This window comes from Dipodomys merriami, unplaced genomic scaffold (assembly GCF_024711535.1).
Source record: "Dipodomys merriami isolate MVZ:Mamm:240054 unplaced genomic scaffold, mDipMer1.0.p SCAF_60, whole genome shotgun sequence".
In the NCBI taxonomy this organism is placed as follows: Eukaryota; Metazoa; Chordata; class Mammalia; order Rodentia; family Heteromyidae; genus Dipodomys; species Dipodomys merriami.
In genome coordinates, this window is record NW_027206180.1 from 2642342 (window position 1) to 2659393 (window position 17052).

The 17052-nt window shown below is 48.6% G+C and overlaps 1 protein-coding gene across 2 annotated transcripts in view; it reads right to left on the reverse strand.

The window, feature by feature from the left end:
- Window positions 1-17052, reverse strand: part of Snx29 (sorting nexin 29) — a 222980-nt gene that overhangs the window by 107195 nt on the left and 98733 nt on the right. For both annotated transcript variants that reach the window (XM_070003461.1, XM_070003463.1), the window contains one exon: window positions 3812-3894. In XM_070003461.1, coding sequence (XP_069859562.1) covers window positions 3812-3894 — 83 coding nt within the window. The remainder of the gene's footprint in view (window positions 1-3811; window positions 3895-17052) is intronic.

A 17052-nucleotide genomic window follows, 5' to 3' on the forward strand; every position in this document is an offset into this window, starting at 1 on the left:
AGGCAGAAAAGTGAGACTCTTAGCTCCAATTAATCACTCAAAAAAACAGAAGTGGAGCTGTGGCTTAATTGGTAGAGTGCTAGTCTTGAGCACAAAGAGGCTCAGGTACAGCACCCAGGCCCTGAATTCAAGCCTCACCACCAACAGCAATAATAACAACAAAAAAGCCTGCCTGTCACAGGCAAAAGGGGAAGGGGTCACCAAACCTTCAAGCAGAGAACTTTCACCCTTAGAGTACCTGTGTGCACAGCAAAGCGCCACAGCTGTCTGGAAGGATGTGGTCCAAAGCAGTAACAAGGTGGGAGGGTTTACAAACAATTCCAGTTCTTTGCCACTTGACTCTCGCTTTTTCTCTTTTCTTTCCTTCTTTCTTTCTCACTGTTTGTCTGCTGCTATTATTTTGAGAAAGGGTCTTGCTATGTAATCCAGGGTTGGCCTCAAACTCCCAATCCTCCTGCCTCAGCCTCTGAAATAGTAGACTTATGGGCAGGAGCCACCTAGCTGCTTTCTTTTTTAACTCTCTCCAATGAATATAGCTCTTTTAAAAAGGAAACTAAGCACAAGTTATTTTTCCAACAGCGCAAGTGAACAATGACTGCAAGGCAGGCAGTGCTGAGCCCGGAGGCGGCCGTGGCATGTAGCTCCAAATCCTTTATTTTACCCAGAAGGCAGCAGGAGCGAGAGGACAGGCCACACAACTGTGGAGGCATGCTGCTCCTGACTGCAGTGGAGGCACAGGCACTCAGCTAATGGCATGCTAATGAGACAAGCCAGATGCAAATGAGGGAGAAAGTAATTAAAGGCAGAGCAGAGCATGGTCTAATTGGTTCCACCTGAAGAAAAGAGGGTGTTTTTGGAGAGATCTGATTCCTTAAAAAAAAAAAAAAAAAAAAAAAGTGAGATGACAAGAGAGCAGGGGAGAGGGGTGAAGGGTAATGAGGAGCTTGGCAGGGCAAGAAAGTGCAGGCACAGTCCCCGCCCCTGCCCCTACCTCACAGCCTGGAATTTGGTAACTTGAGGGGCTGGGTGGGTTGGGGATGGAGTTAGGTTACGAAGGGGTAATGCTGATCAAGATGCATTGTACTCATGAGTTGACATGTTGAACTGAAACCCCTTTGTAAAACTATTTATAAAGCAAATTTAATACATAACCGGCACACAAAAAGGTCTGGAGGCAGGGCTCAGCAGTAGAGTACCTATTCAGCAAGCACAAGATCCTAAGTTCAAAGCCTAGTACTGCTCCCACCCCAAACAACCAAGTCAGTCTCTGCTTGCATGCAGTTTACATCCTGGTACCTATTTCTTGAATATGTTAATAAAGGAAGGAAGAAACTAGAATGTTAAAACAAGGCAGCAATACCAAAGCTCTGGAAGAGACCAAATGGGAGAAAAGGGAAAGCAGGAGCGGCTTCCTGGAGGAGGCAGTAGGAAGTCTTGCCAGAGTGAAGGGAAGGCACACACACAGAAGGAGGAGGGAGATGTCTTCTGAAGTGCAAAGAACGAGAGCAAGACCACCAGGCAGGGAAGCAGCCCAGCCCAGGGGCCAGCTGCATCTCTGTACAGGCTTTCTATTCCCATTCAGGCCAAGGAGAAGAAAACATTTAGACATGCCACTCCTGGCTGAGGTACAAGCCATCATTAACCACTCAAGCAAAGCAAAATGACCAGTTGCCTTAGGAAAGCTGTAATTAGAAACTTAAAACAGAGCACTTTCCAAAACCAAAGTGGCATTTAACAAAACAAGCCACCTGTCAGCTCCCAGGAAGGAGGGGAGCTGGGAACCAGTGGAGAGGCTGATTGACAAACCCCAGGGCGATAATCACAACGCTGAGCCTTTGGGAAGACAAGGATAAATACACGGCTGGGCTCCACCTGGGAGGAGGGAGCTGCTGCCGCACTCCGGATGCTCCCATGCTCCCGTTCTGTTCCTGGGCCTTTGTTTCCCAGCAAACAATAAAAAGGAAATGAACCAAGTGGGGTGAATCGATACTGGGTTATTTGCAGGTGATTGCTTCTGCCAGAGTTTAGGAGAAGGAGTGTCCTGCTGGGGATGGAATTGGGTTGAGCAAACACAACCTTACTCTTCCCAGTGATCACCAGACATGTGGGCCATGTCTCGTCCAGAGCCAGGAACCAGATCCTCCTGTAACCATGACCTTTGGTGATGGCACACAGAGGGGCTTGGGACCGGGGGGGGGGGGGGGGGCCTTCAGCAATGCTTCTCCTTCCCACATGATTTCCACTACCCTTACCACCACCCCTAAAACCAGAGGCAGGGACTGCTGGCCACCAACACCGTATCATACACTGTCCTTCCTTAGATACCGATGACACTTTCCAGGCCTGCTTTGTAATTGGGGCAAGTAGCAATAAGAAGTCATGGGGAAGAAGACTCTGAAAGTCTCCTTCAAGGAAGCTTAGTCCCCTTAAAGAAAGTTTCAAACCCTCAGCTAATTCAGCTGTGGAATGCACTCAGCTCTTCCTACCTCTTGCTACTGGAAATACAGATGTGATGGCAGAGCACTAGCATCACGCAGGTAACGTGAGACAAGCACATGAAGGCTGAAAGACACACAGAGAATAACAGGGCTGAGAGAAGCAGCGTGAGCCCCTAGTGGCCACACGATTCTCATCCAGCCTTGGACTACATTGCCTGTTTCCACAGAAAAGTGTCAAAGAGGCCTCCATTGCTGGGGTTTTCTTTTTGGTATGTGGTACTGGGTTTTGAACTCAGGTCCCTATGGTGGCTAGGCAGGTGCTCAACCCCTTGAGCCCTGTCTCCAAAACCACCTTTTTGAACTGGTTATTTTTGAAACAGGCTCTTCACTTCCTGCTCAGGTACATGCTTAGACCAGAATTTGCCTATTTTAGGTTTCCTGTCATAGCTGGGGTCGCAGGCATGCACCATCAAGTTGTCTTGATGACTTCATTGAGAGAAAGTCTCACAGACTTTTCTGCCCGTCCCTTGAACTACCATCCTCCTGTTCTCAGCTTAAGGGACTGGGACTGCAGGAATACACTCCCCTTCTCAAGCTACTGTACTGTAAAGTGTATCGTTTCTGCCTTGCCTTTTCCATGAGTCTAGGGAAGTTTTGAAAGTGTCTACGCTAAGAACCACTGCTCTGTGGGGAAGGAGATGGTGGGGTTCAGGGAGAACTGGTGGAGAAGAGAGGCTCTCCCTTCACTGGGGTTGTTGGGAACACTAACCCTGCAGTGAGAACACATGGTTGAAAATGAGCTGGCACATGGAGGTGCCAGGGAATCAGGGCATATCCCTCCCTAACTCCACCATGACCTGGTGTTAACTATAAATCTGCCCTAGCAGAAGCGTCTACACCCTGAAATCAGCATACTTGGAGCCTTTCAGCTCAAAGGGCTGATGCTTAAACAACTGCAAGCATGACACTGCCAATGCTGGGGAGAGACAGAGCTGAGGAATGAAAGAAATCAACCCTTGGTAATAATGTTTGAGCTGCTGGATCAAACCGTGCCTGAGTGTACAAACTCCTAGACATCTAACATTCTGCTGCTCACAGCCTGGCTCAATGTGACTCATTACCCACAAGGCTCATCATCATGCCAGCCTCCAGACTAAGAACACAAGCTGATATGATTACTACTGAAAGTCTGGCAAATCCTACACTGTGCTTTCTTTCACTTAGCATGAATCCTGGGCAGCACCAGACTCCTTCATCTGGACAGGTGCTAGTCAGGAGCAGGACTACCCATGATATACTGAGTGTCCACTGCGGCCAGGCCCAGGGCTCAATGGAAATGTTGCCACCCCTCCCCAGCTCTGGCTCCCTCTCACCTTCAGCTGTTTGACCTTCTCTTTTCAGCATCTGGACAGCTCCAACGTATTTCTTCAGCTGGACTTTGAGCACCTCGTTTTCTCTGCAGGTACAAGAATGAAAAGCAGATTTAAAAACTGAGAACTTGAACCCAAAGTAGGGAAGGGAATCTGTGTAAAGAAAAACACAATTTTCATGATAGAAATATTAACATACTCTTGTTTTCAGAGATCATGGGAAAGGCATCACCAAGGGCATGTTTGTAGAATACCTTCAGGAACTATCCTTTCAAGATGGAGGTAAGCTCAACTAGTCCCACAAACCCAGAATGCTGACGCATGCTGTGCTTGGACTGCCTGAATCCACCCCTGTGTCTGCTCCCTCCATTCACAGAAGTACGTACTCAGCATTGTGCTTAATATTCGCCCTGGAAAATACTCACTATTTCACCAATTGCTTTGTGTACTACGCGTCACTTGCCAGGGCTTGTGCCCAGTGTTTATACATCATTGCACTAAACCCTCTCAGGAATTCATACACTCCCATCTTACAGAAGAGGAAACTAAGCAAGCGGGTGGGGAGGTCCATGCCTGTCATCTCAGCGACTTGTGACTTAGACACTCACAGGATTGTGCATTCAAGGTCAGACCTGGCCAACTTAGCAAGACCCTATCCCAAAAGGGTGGAAAGGGTGCCACTAGAAATACAACTCATGAGGTAGAGCACATGCCTAACATATTGGAGACTTTGCGTTCAATCCCCAGAACCATCAAAAGGAAAAGAGGCAGTCGGCCACCTCCATATCTACCTTTCATAGAGCTGCGCAATGGAGCTTCACAGGACCCAGCTGCCTCCTGAGTCCATTCCTCAGGTATACTGGCTGAGGGTCATGCCAGGGGACAAAGGAGCATCCAAGCACCGAGTGGTCACCACACAGCTTAGATGTCTCACGTCACATCGCTGAGGCACATGGGTGCTCATCTGCCCATACCCCCTCCACACAAAGCTTCAGTCATGAGCAATCTTCTCCCCAATGTATGGGGAGGGGATACACAGCCAAGGTCTCTGAGCAGGGTCCCAAGACCAAGGCCACCAGTAAGACAACTGCCAAATCCTAGGTCTTGGCCCCAAGGCCCTCCAGCGCTTTCCTCTGTTTCTTTGGGGATACTGTCTTGGTGTCTCCTCAGCTGTGCTGCAAAGAGGCGTCTCTTCCACACTCCATGTCTAATCCCCCTGCTTCCCACCCAGGGGACCCAGTGTCTTTCGACATGCTATGCAGGTTTTTCTTTGTCTGCAATAAAAAGAGCCTAAAACTACAAAACTATGATTACCAAAAAAAGTAAAATAAAAGGGATCATTGCAAAATACTCAGAATGCGTATAAGGAGGAATGTAAAAATTAATTGAAAGCCATAAACCTTGAAATAAACCCCATTACTGAGGGTGAAACATCTTTCATGCTCCTTTACTATCTTCTGGTTTTGAAGAAAGCCTTTTTCATTTATTGACTGCTCAGCTCCCCTCATTCCTTCCTTCCCTCCTCCTCCCTCTCCCCTCCCCTTTTCCCACCACACACAGTGACCCACAGAAACAGCCAGGTGAGTGCATGCCAGGCTCTCTGCCGTGATCAATGTGCTGGTATGGAGGTCACTGTACATGTGAACTTTCATGATCAGATGATTTTCAGCAACTGTGGTCTCACCAAATAACTCATCCCACGAGGCCACTGACTGTCTTCTCATGTGCTCCAGTGGCAACAACGGCTCTTGGTATGGATAATGCCATTGACTTAGCTGAGAACCTACGTCTCTTGTCTCTCGAGGAGATGATTGTCTCAGATACGGACTATGGAAACAGAATGCTAACTGGTACCTCCTCCTAATCCAAAAGGTTAAAAAAAAGTACAGGTCAGAGTGTCACTAGCCTAAAAAGAAAAAAAGTTTCCAGACTCAGAACAACTAATTTGTGGCCATCTAAGAGGACTTTAATTTAGGCAGATAACCCACATACAATTTGTTGTTCCCATCACTGTGTAGATCTGTTCTGATTATTAAAGACACCTTTCTATTGATGTCTGACAAGTCACTGGAGTTGAGGGGTTCACTAATGAGTCCTAAATAACTCACTGTGTGTGAGAGAGGGGGACAATGGAGAAGCCCCACCCCAACAGGGACCTTGCACCTTAGCACCAGACACATCACCAGTATAGGCTCAATGTTCCTTGTCTGAAATGCTGGGGGTGGGGCTCGATGCTACACGTCAAGTTCATTCACATGCACACACACACTTTCTCCACGGAGCCCAGAGGGGATTTCATACAGTATTCTTAGCAAGCCTGTGATCTGACCATTTCCGATCACAAGGAGTCAGGTGTAGAATTTCCCTCCCCCCAAAAAGTTACCGATTTTAGAGCACTTCAGACTCAGGGAGCCATAAACAAGAATCATTTTAGGATGTCTCATCAAGATGACCCCCGGGGAGCTGGTTTCTCAGTTTAGCCTAAAGAAGCTCGGGGCAGAGAGGACAGAGGGCTCCACATGACTGCTGCAGAAAATACTGAACCCTCAACAAATGCTGCTCTGCCACCTGCCACACGACAAGGTAACACGCTGCTGGACAACCGAAATGGCAGGGCAGAACGTCACAGAGGTGACACTCACAGTTAAGCAGGGATTTCAGATAACAGTGCAGAGGGTACAGGTAAAGCAAGGTCTGGGGTGGAGTTGTTTCACGAAGTGGGGGCTCAGGTGGCTTTTCTGGGAGGTGACAACGGAGGCTGGACCTGAAGAAGGCAATGATGTACCATTTCCATGGGGCCTGGGTGCAACAAACCATCTAAAGGCCTATTAGCATGCAGTTCCTATTTGGAAGCTGCAGAGGTGCTCAGGATGAGGCACCACCAACATCACCCCAGACAGAGGAAAGAGGAGGAAAAGCCAGGGAGGCTGGAGCGGCACTTGAGTCCTGAAGTCCCTGAGCTGGGACTTCTCAGTGCTATTCTCAGTGGGAAGGGAGGCCAAAGAAAGACATTAAGCCAGGGAACACAGAGAGCTGCGTGGTGACAGCAAACAGAATGAGGGAAAGCCAGCAGCCTGGACGTGGCTACTGTGGTCATCTAGGGAAGAAGTGGTGGCTGCCAGGATTGGAGGACTGGTAGTGATGGCTGTGAAGACAAAGGAAGCATGAAGTTATTCACCTGCATGGTTCCAGAAAGCTTCACCAGCTCCCTCCTCCCAGCCCTGCTGCAGCTCCTGGCCACCCTGCCGTTTTCCTTCAAAGCATTGGGGAAGAAAGCAAATCATCGAGTAGGTGGCAAGCACCTCTCACAGTTTCCAATGACTGCAATAATTAATGTTTGTAAGTCAAAGCAATTACATCTGCCCCAATGTCAGAATAAACAACCAGCAACCCCAGACAGCACTCTCAAAGGATAATTACTCCAAACAAAACTATCGAACCTGCTACGTGCATTTGGTAATTCCCAGGCATGAAAACATAGGACACACCCTCCGGGAATTCTGCCTTCCCCAGACATACAAAAACTCGGCTTGAGAGACCTCGGCTCTACTGTCCTGTCAGTACAGAATGCACACTACTTGTGTGAACCACCTGAATTCACACTCAGCCACATCTCCTCTCAGCCACAGTGGCTGAGGGGTCTTTGAGGGGCCAGGTTACCCAAAGGCATGAGGAGGACCATAAAGCAGCCTTCAACAAATCTCAAGAAGGGCCTGTGAGTAGTGCATATGGCCTCTGCTAAGACTTCAAGGTCATTGCAGAGAGAGAGAGAGAGAGAGAGAGAGACTGTGTGACTGGGGTTTGAATTCAAGGCCTTGCATTTGCTAGGCAGTCTACCTCTTGAGCTATGTCCCCCAGCACTTCTTGCTTTTACCACATTTTGAATAGGGTCTTACTTTTTGTCTGGACCGCAATCCTATTTATCCTTTGGTGCATTGCTAGGATGGCAGACATATACCCAGCCTTTTACTTGGTTGCGATGGGGGTCTCAAGGACTTTTTTGTCCAGGCTGGCTTCCCACCACAGTTCTGATCTCACCACCCACGTCACTAGGATTACAGGTGTGAAGCAACACACCTTGTTTACATCCTTCTTAAGCTCACTCTGTCACACAACCTTCACCAGGACAACACACTGCTGCCTTCCCCAGACACACACTTGTAGCTACTACCATTTGTCCAGCATAGACTGCAGGAGGGGAGAGGCCCAGAATGCAATACTTGCAGACTTAAATACCTGGAGAGAAGTTAACTCATTTTCCCAGCAAATCACAGGGCAACAAGTGGCAGAGCTGGGATTCAAATTTGGGCAATGTGGCTCCAGATCCAGAAGGAAAGCAGCCACTGAACTGCCTTTGGAATAATCCTAAGAGGGCTGGGGATAAAACCAAGCCAGCCACACAGCCTCCCTGGCAGAGAGGTCAGGCTGGGTGGCAAGAGAAGGTAGAGAAGGTAAGATAGAGGGGAGGCCTTCCACAGGGCCATACTGCTCCCAAGCTCCCTGACCCCACCACACACAGTTCTCTCCAGACTGGACCTGTCTTGTCCCCCATTAGCAGCTGTCGGGGCTCCCAGCGAGCCCAGATGACCATCAAACTCGGCCCCTGGCCCCCTCAGCAGTTTGGTGCCTTACGGCCCTTCCCTGTCAGGTTTCTCTGACCGCTGAGAGCCCCAACACCCTAGTGAACATCCAGGAATTCTCCAAGCTCCTCCTCAAGGGCCATCTTTCCTCTGGGCTCCACTTCCCACTGAACTGTGTGATTCCTCAGGGGAGACCAGGTCTCATTTGTCTCTCCTTAGCCCTCGTGATCATTGTAATGTGACACCTACCTGCGCACAAGAGTGGCAGCACAGGGTTCTGAGCTCAAAAGCAGGAGTCATACCCCACTGTTACTTCACTCACACAAAACTCACACTAAGTGCCAGGACAAGTGCTCTGGATGTGAATGCTGGATCCACCTCTGCCTGTCCCTGGGCATGGAAGTGACTCAATTTACCACTTGCAGAATAGGACAACAGAAGTAGCTTCTTCAGAAACTAGAGTCATCATATAGCTGTGAACATGTGTGTGTGTGTGCGCGCGCACGTGTAACCACACATTAAGTGGCATATAATAGGTGTTAAATCCTCCCATTTGTCATCGCTGTCCATAAACTGCACAGCAAGGCCCGCGGTTGTTCTATTCCAAACCAAAGAGGTCTGTTTCCCCCTGGGGGTGGGGGCTGGGAAAGGCCAGGCATCCAATACAGAGTCTTCTTCCCCACAGCTAATCCCTCCCTGTGCAGGGCTGACTCAGGCTCATCTCAGACATGCTGCCAGTTTCCCCATACTGGTTCAGGCCACTTGGTCTAAGGAGCCAGCTTTTCCGAGATCAAGTACAAAGAGCACAGGGGCCTGTCACCGAGCTGGGGGCCTGTTCTTGATACTCTAAGGCACCCACATGACAACTTCCCTCTGGTAGGCATGAAGACACACAGTGCCACTGCTGCAAACAGAGAACAGGTAACCTAAAGGACTGAAGCAGGCTGAGACAGGCACAGCGGGAACCCTATCCTGGGGGTGGTGTGGAAGGAAAGTGCATCTAAGGCAGCGTCCATAGCTCTACATATGCCCTGCAGCACCAAACCTCCAGCCTCTCAGGAGCAGCTACGAGTCTGCACTTCTCTGTGAGGTGCTGAGATCTTTAAGCACAGAGTCACCATTTAATATCTCATGTGCCCAACACAACATACTTGTGAGCCAGGGGCTCACTGCCTGCCAGAGGCCCTGAATGGCTACCTCTGCTCGTGACTTTGATCTCTTGGCACCACGTTTTGGCATCTGTGAGACCAGAAGACTCTTATTTGGCCAAGGGGAGATGGATTAAAGGCCCTTGAGATCCTGTCAAAAACACATAAACCTGGATATACGAGGAAACAGCTGGAAAACCCAAATTGAAGGATGTTCTCCCTAGCAACCAGCCAGAAGGAGAACACACACACACACACACACACACACACATACACACACACACACACACACACACACACACACACACACACACACACACGTCAAGGTCATGAGAGACAGAAAAGCTATAGGAGCATTCTGGATCAAGGGAGATAAAGCTGCACGCACATGGCAGTGCAATGTCAGGCCATGGACCCCATCCTCCATCAGGCAGAGGGAAGGACCAGCCTTATAAAAGGCTTACTTGACCTGATTGGTGAAGAATGAATATCGACTATTATGGTTTGGACAGGAAGTATCCACCACACAGGTTCATGAGCTAAAAGCTTGGGTGCCAGTTGATGGCATGCTGGGAAGTGACTGGATCCGGAGGATTAGTCACCAGTGGATTGGTCCTTGATGGACTCCAAAAAGAATGTTACTACTGGGAGGGGGCCTGGTTGGAGGAAGGAGGTGGCCTTGTCCCCATCCCCTACCCATCTCTCCCCTGGCCACAGTGAGCAGCTCTGTCTGTGCCACTCTGCCACTATATTCTGCCTACCATGACCTCCAACCAAGATGTAATAAATCATAAACTGACATGTGGAATTAAAACCCCTTTGTACAATGGCTTAGTGACAATTTTCAAAAATTTTTAAATAAATAAGTCTTTCTTCCCTTTAAGTTGTTTATGTGAGATATTTGTCAGAGACAAAGAGCTAGCTAACACATTATATTACATAATAATGTCGCATTTTATTACATAACACATTACATAATAAAGTTCCTGCACTTTGTAATCACACCACAGCCGTGTTAAAAAGTTCTTAGAGGAAAATAGATGCATGATAATTTAGAGGTAAATGACTTTCATACTAACTCCTAAATGGACTAGGAAAAACATTTAAGGGAGCAAATAGATATGCAGATAGACAAAGTCTATCTCAAATATGGTGCAATGCTAACAATTAGTAAATGCGAATAAAGGATATATGGAAGTTATCATTACCCTCGTAACTCTTCAGCAAATCTAAAATTATTTCAAAATATAAAGTTAAAAAAGAAATTCCTGCAGAGAACAGCCCTAAAAAGCCAAGAAAAATTGCTTGGTTAATATAAATACAGCATAATAAATGTTAAGGTAGTATTTGGGAAAAAACAAAGCCAGCTGCTATCATTACATTTAACAATGCAGTGGTTTATGGGGGTACAGCTCTGGCATCTCCTGTGTGACAATGCCATAGGACCACAGAGACAGAACCTAGAAAACGCATCTCATGATATGGTGTGAGGGAATGAGGAAGTAAAATCACTATTATCATCTGACCGTATACCCATGAGGGGGGTCCAGAATGGTTCCTTGCCTACAAGGAAGAGCCAGGGACTCTAGAGTCTCCCTGGGCCCAAATGTTCACTGGTACTGCATCTGCATCTGCATAGTAAATTGAAAACTCAATCTCACTGTGGAACGAGTCATAATAGACTCATTGGATCTTGGCCTCAGGAGACAGCTGGCACAAGATGTGGACTACAAATGAGATGAGGCTAAAAAGATAACAGCGAAATACAAGGCAGAGGCCAAGAGGCACAGAGAGAGAGAGAGATACAGACAGACAGACAGACAGACAGACAGACAGACACAGACAGACAGAGAGGGAAGGAGGGAGGAAAGGAGGGAGGGACTACTAAGGAACAACAGTTGTTACCACAATCAGAGCTGGGGAATGGCAGCTTGTGTGGCCCCTGTGGCTTATAGACTTGCTTTGTTGACCCCCAGAGGGAGAGGAGTAGTGAGAGAGATAGTTTTTAATTAGGTGCAGATAATTAAAAATCAGGACATTTCCCTTAAAGATCTAGGCTTCTCTTGAAAAAGTTGGGAACTGGAGGAGGAACCTGAGTGGCCTCAAGGTGACCCTGGACTGGTGCTGAGCAGATGCTGCTCCTCTAGATGGGGAAAGTAAGTGCTGCAGGTCCCCCAAAGACCCATACATACATACATACATACATACATGCATGCATGCATGCATACACACACACACACACACACACACACACACACACACACACACACGTGTTGCCAGTTTCCCTTGCAATTCTCCCTGCCACACAGGTACTCCCATCTGAGGCCAGTACGGTACAAGAACTCCGGAGTCTAACAAACTCCACAGACAGCTATGGGCTGGGAATTTCAGAGCTAAAGTCAGGAGATGGTATAAAACTAGGTCACTACAAGAGTTTGGGTTCATATGAACAGCCTTCCCTATGGCCGCTTCTGGTTCAGTGAGCACAGCAAATCTGTTGCCTGCTTGAATATGCACGTTTCCATTGCTGTAAAGTCAGTCCCAAAGGAGCCAGCCACGCGCTCACTCCGGGCCAGAGGTAACCATTATTTTCCCCTGGCAGCTAATGACTGCAAGGGCTGACCAAGCAAAGAGAAAACAAGGCTCTTTCAGCTGTCTGTCACTATTGCTCGTCTACACAGGACTAGAACCTGCTGCTGTGTGCTCCTCCACCCCACAACTTCAGGACCAGTTAATGAAAACCTGTGAGATACTTCTTTTCCAGAGTCACAGCTTAAACTTGGGATTTGTACTCACTCAGCTTTCTTGCACACAGCTACCCTTTGAGCCAGGCCTCCAGCCTAGCTTTTGGCTAGCTAATTGAAGATGGATTCTCTCAGACTTCTCTGCTAGGATTAGAAGCATGAGCCACAGGAGCCAGGCAGTTAAATACTTCTGAGTAGAAAACTCTTGCTGTCTGTCCTCCAGGCTCTGAGCACCATGTGTCTAGTGTTGTCACAGGTGGCACTCTACATGCCAGTAGGGTTCTAGTGGGCTCCAGGAAGCCGAGCTAGGAAGGGATGGTGCCCAGCACAACCCAGGCAGGCCTGACAGCACCCAGGCAGAGGCGGTGAGGGGGCACATGAGCCTTGCTCACACACTATGTAGGCAGGAGAGAGCTATACAACGTGTGAGGAACAGTGAGTGTGAACGAGACATGAGACTTAATGCAATTATTGTCCCTGTCACAGCAGTGATGCTGGGGAAGCAGAGGAAAATGTCCTGCTCCTAGAAGGTAAATGCAGAGACTCAGGGGAAACGCTAGATGTAGGGAATGACTTTCAAACATTTCTATGTCTGTGTATGGGTGGCTTCTGCCTGTGTTTACTTATTTAGGAGAAGGGATTGTTTAGGAAATATAATTATTTAGGAACGCCAAGACAAGCCTGTGCAATGGTCCCCAGTAGAGAACGTGAGCCAGGGCACAGGACCAGGTCCATTGGATTGGCCTTGTTCTTACTGGCAGGAACAGCAACTTCTCAACATCTGCCTCTCCCTGATGGGGAGGAACAGCAACTTCTCAACATCTGCCTCTCCCTGATGGGGAGCCAAGGAGATAACTTAGACTGGCAGTGACTTCTGGGGTACCAGCAAGCACTTTGCTGGGCCCTGGGTGGCAGGAGCCACTCCCTCAGCCCTCCAGAAGCCTGTGCAGCCCTGGCTGAGCTGGGCTCAGAATGAACAGGCTGGTACAGTAAGCACTTCTGTGGAGCACAATGGGCCCTAATCCATTGTCATCAACTGGCCTGGGACCCGCTGCCTGCTGGCCTTCCATTTCACCCTCGCCAGCAGCTTCCTATCTTTAGGTTTGTCCGGTGGGATTACTACTAAGGGGGATTTATTAGGACTCATTTAAAACACCTATTTAGAAAGGGATTCTGGAAAGATGTCAGTGACGGCAACGTCATTTCTTAATCTTGCTAAATCCTCCGATGAAAAAGAGAAAAACAACAAGACAGCAAAACTGAAAGCCATAGCCAGCACTGCTGGCCAAGCTAGGGACAAGGCACCCCTGGGGCCCCAGACACAAGCAGGTGAGGACAAGCCAGCAGCCACACACCCTGAGATCTAACCGCCGGAGCCACCAGCCAATGACCCCATCTCCAGGGCCAACGGCTGAAACCCCAGGTGGCCTGTTCTGGAGCCAGCCTCTGTCCCCCACCACAGGGAACCTGAGTGTGGCTAAAAACCAATGGAGACCAGCACTTGAGAATGGGACTCAGATGCTCAACCCCCTCGTGGCCTGCATAAAACACACAGAGGAACCTCACATAGCTTGTAGGACACATACACTCTATATTGTACAGGACACAGGTATGAAGGTTATCAGCCTGACCAAAGACCCAAACCAGGGAGCAGAAGAACCAAGACCTGGACCTGCACCTGTTAAAACACTGGGCGAACACCAACAGTATTTAAGTCTGCTCCTAGCACTGTAAGGAAACATCACAGTCAGGGTCCCAGAAACAATTGTGGAGGCAGAAGATCAGCACCGAGTTGCTGCTGGCTTGCTGTCTCTTCTACTGCCAGACATCTGCCTCTCACTTGTGGCCTTGTATGACCTCTGTGAGTCTGGTGTTTCTCTCCTCACAAGAACTCTAGTCCACCTGGCTCAGGACCCACCTTTATGACCTTCATTAAGTTTAATTACCTTTTATAGGCCTATCTCCAAATATAGTCACATGGGAAGCTGGACATGAATTGGGGCAAGGGGAGCTATCATACTTCAGGGCACAATAGTGACCCACTTTTTTTTGGGGGGGGGGGTGTTGGCCATGGGGCTTAAACTCAGAGCCTGGGGGCTGTCCCTAAGCTTTTTCACTCAAGGCTAGCACTCTACCACTTTGAGCCAAGGTGTCACTTCTGGTTTTCTGGAGGTTAGAGATAAGAGTTTCATGGACTTTCCTGCCCCGGCTGGCTTTGAACTGCAATCCTCAGATCTCAGCCTCCTAAGTAGCTAGGATTACAGGTGTGAGCCACCTGTCTTAGTGACCCACTTCTGACAGGGGCCAGCCGCCTGCTACAAGTCTTGAACAGGGGAGGTAAGTAAAATGCAGCTAACTAATAGATGAGTCAGAATGTAACTAATCCTTGAATACCAACCCTAAAAACGGAATCATTCCATTTACTCCCAGAATCATTCCAAAATAATTACTCTCCTTTCAGAAGTTACCTAAGCAATAAGTGAAACATAATTAAAATTTCTTGTTAGATCTCTCAGGAGAGGACACTAAGCTATTTACCACAGGGCCAAGAGAACTGAGTTCTTAAAAATACAAGCCGGGCACTGGTGATTCATGATTGTAATCCTAGCTGCACAGGAGGCTGAGATCGGAGGATCACAACTTGAAGCCAACCCACACAGCAAAGTGTGAGACTCATCTCCAAAATTCCACTCAGAAAAAGCCAGAAGTGGCTCTATGGCTCAAGTGGTAGAGTGTTAATTTTGAGCAAAGAAGCTCAGGGATAGTACCCAGACCCTGAGTTCAAGCCCCAGGAACAGTACTTTAAAAAAAAAAAAAAAGGAAAGAAAGAAAAAAAATACTAACAATATTTTCAGTATATAGAACCATTTTCCTCCCTTCGAAACCTCCAAAGAGCAAAGTCTCCAGACACAAGGTCCCCTTGGGCACACTGTCTACTGCAAGGAAAGAAGAGCAAGCCGCACAACCCGGATTCCATTTGCAGGTCGCTTCCTAACCTTTTCATCTTTTTATTACACATTATTCATACAGCGTCCACAGTGTTACCAAGTGGAAAATGAACCATTCCTTGCGTTTTTAAATGAGCTCTGAGCCATCTCTCTGCCACTTTGAGCTTCGACAGTTGGTGAATGGCCGCACAAGGCAGTTTTTTGTCCATCCACATTAATTCCTCTCCCAGCCCGGTCTGGGTCAGCCAGGAGCTGAAGCTGCTGCCGCCGAGCTGGCAGGAATCCACGGCCATCAGCCTCCTGATCCTCACCTGTCGGAGCCCACAACAACCGGATTCTTCCTCCCCTGCCTCTGGCCACAAATCAGGATAAAAATCCCCTGGGCCTTATCTGGCCAGAACAAGACCTTCTTGCCCGCACCTTCTATAGTCCAGCTGCTCACAGGGCAGCACCACGTGCTCTCCTGCTAGGTTTCATGCTGCTGCCAATGTCAGCCCCTAATTCCAGCAGCTGGGGAGCAGAGACACACCCTGCTGGCTCCTAAGAGGGGGCAGTGGAGCAAACCTGAATCACCAAGAGCACACCTTTACAGCCCGAGGTAGAACAGACAGGTCTGCCCTTTTCCACAAGGACTTGAAGAATTTAGGTTGGATTCGTAGAATGCCTGGCAAGCAGCAGAGGGGTGGCAAGACAAACTTCCTCCCAGACTTACCTCTTTCCACCTCCCAGCCCACCCCCCACTTTTTTTTTGGGGGGGGGTCAGTCGTGGGGCTTGAACTCTGGGCCTGGGCACTGTCCCTCAGCTCTTCAGCTCAAGGCAAGCACTCTACTACTTGAGCCACAGCGCCACTTCCAGTTTTCTATTGGTTAATTGGAGATAAGAGTCTCACGGACTTTCTTGCCCAGGCTGGCTTTGAACTGTGATCCTCTGATCTCAGCCTCCTGAGTAGCTAGGATTACAGGTGTGAGCCACCCCCCACTTTTAACTGCCTTGTTTTATTAAGAAACGTATCCTAGCTATCAGGAGACTGAAATCTGAGGGTTGAGATTTGAAGCCAGCCCAGGTAGACAAATTCTAGAGACTCTTATCTACAGTTAACCAGTAAAAAGTAGGAAGTGGAGGTGTAGCCCAAGAGGCAGAGCTAAAGCTGCCGTGTGAGGCCCTGAGTTCAAGGCTAGAATAAGAGGAGAGTGAGGCCTCATCTGGGCTCAGGGACACAGGCCAGCCTGTCTCATTGTGGAAACCTAATGCCAACAGACAGGGGGCACACGTGAGGTGGCGGCAACTCAGAGCAGCAATGTGCCAGAAACATAGTAGGTACTCAATAAACTCAATCTGGCACAATCAGAAAGGCCACAACTAATGGTGGGTGGTGCCCCTCCCAACTCTGAATCATTAGCAAGTGCGGGAGGTCTGATGCCAATGGTAGTAGTGGTAGGAATAGTGACAGAATTGACTCTGCCAAGAAGAAAGGCAGCCAGGTGAGCCAGAAGAGTACTGAGAATCCACTGGGCCCACAGAGACTCTATGATATGACACCTAGACAGTCTGAAAGGCCAGACAGGTGGCCTTCTGGTCACCTCTCTGTGACTGACCCATCTGTCTCTGAGAGAGTTCAGACAAGGACCATGGAGTCCTTCCCACTATGGGCCAGACAAGCAGCTGGAGGAGTCACAGGCCACTGGAGTCAGACTTCTCAGGAGACAGGAAGACAAGGAAAAACCACATAGCATTTCCATTTCCAAATGGGGACACTGACCTCACTAGCTGCAAGCTGGCCAGGGAGGCAGTGTTTCTCATCAGTCAGCAAAGCTGAGACTTCA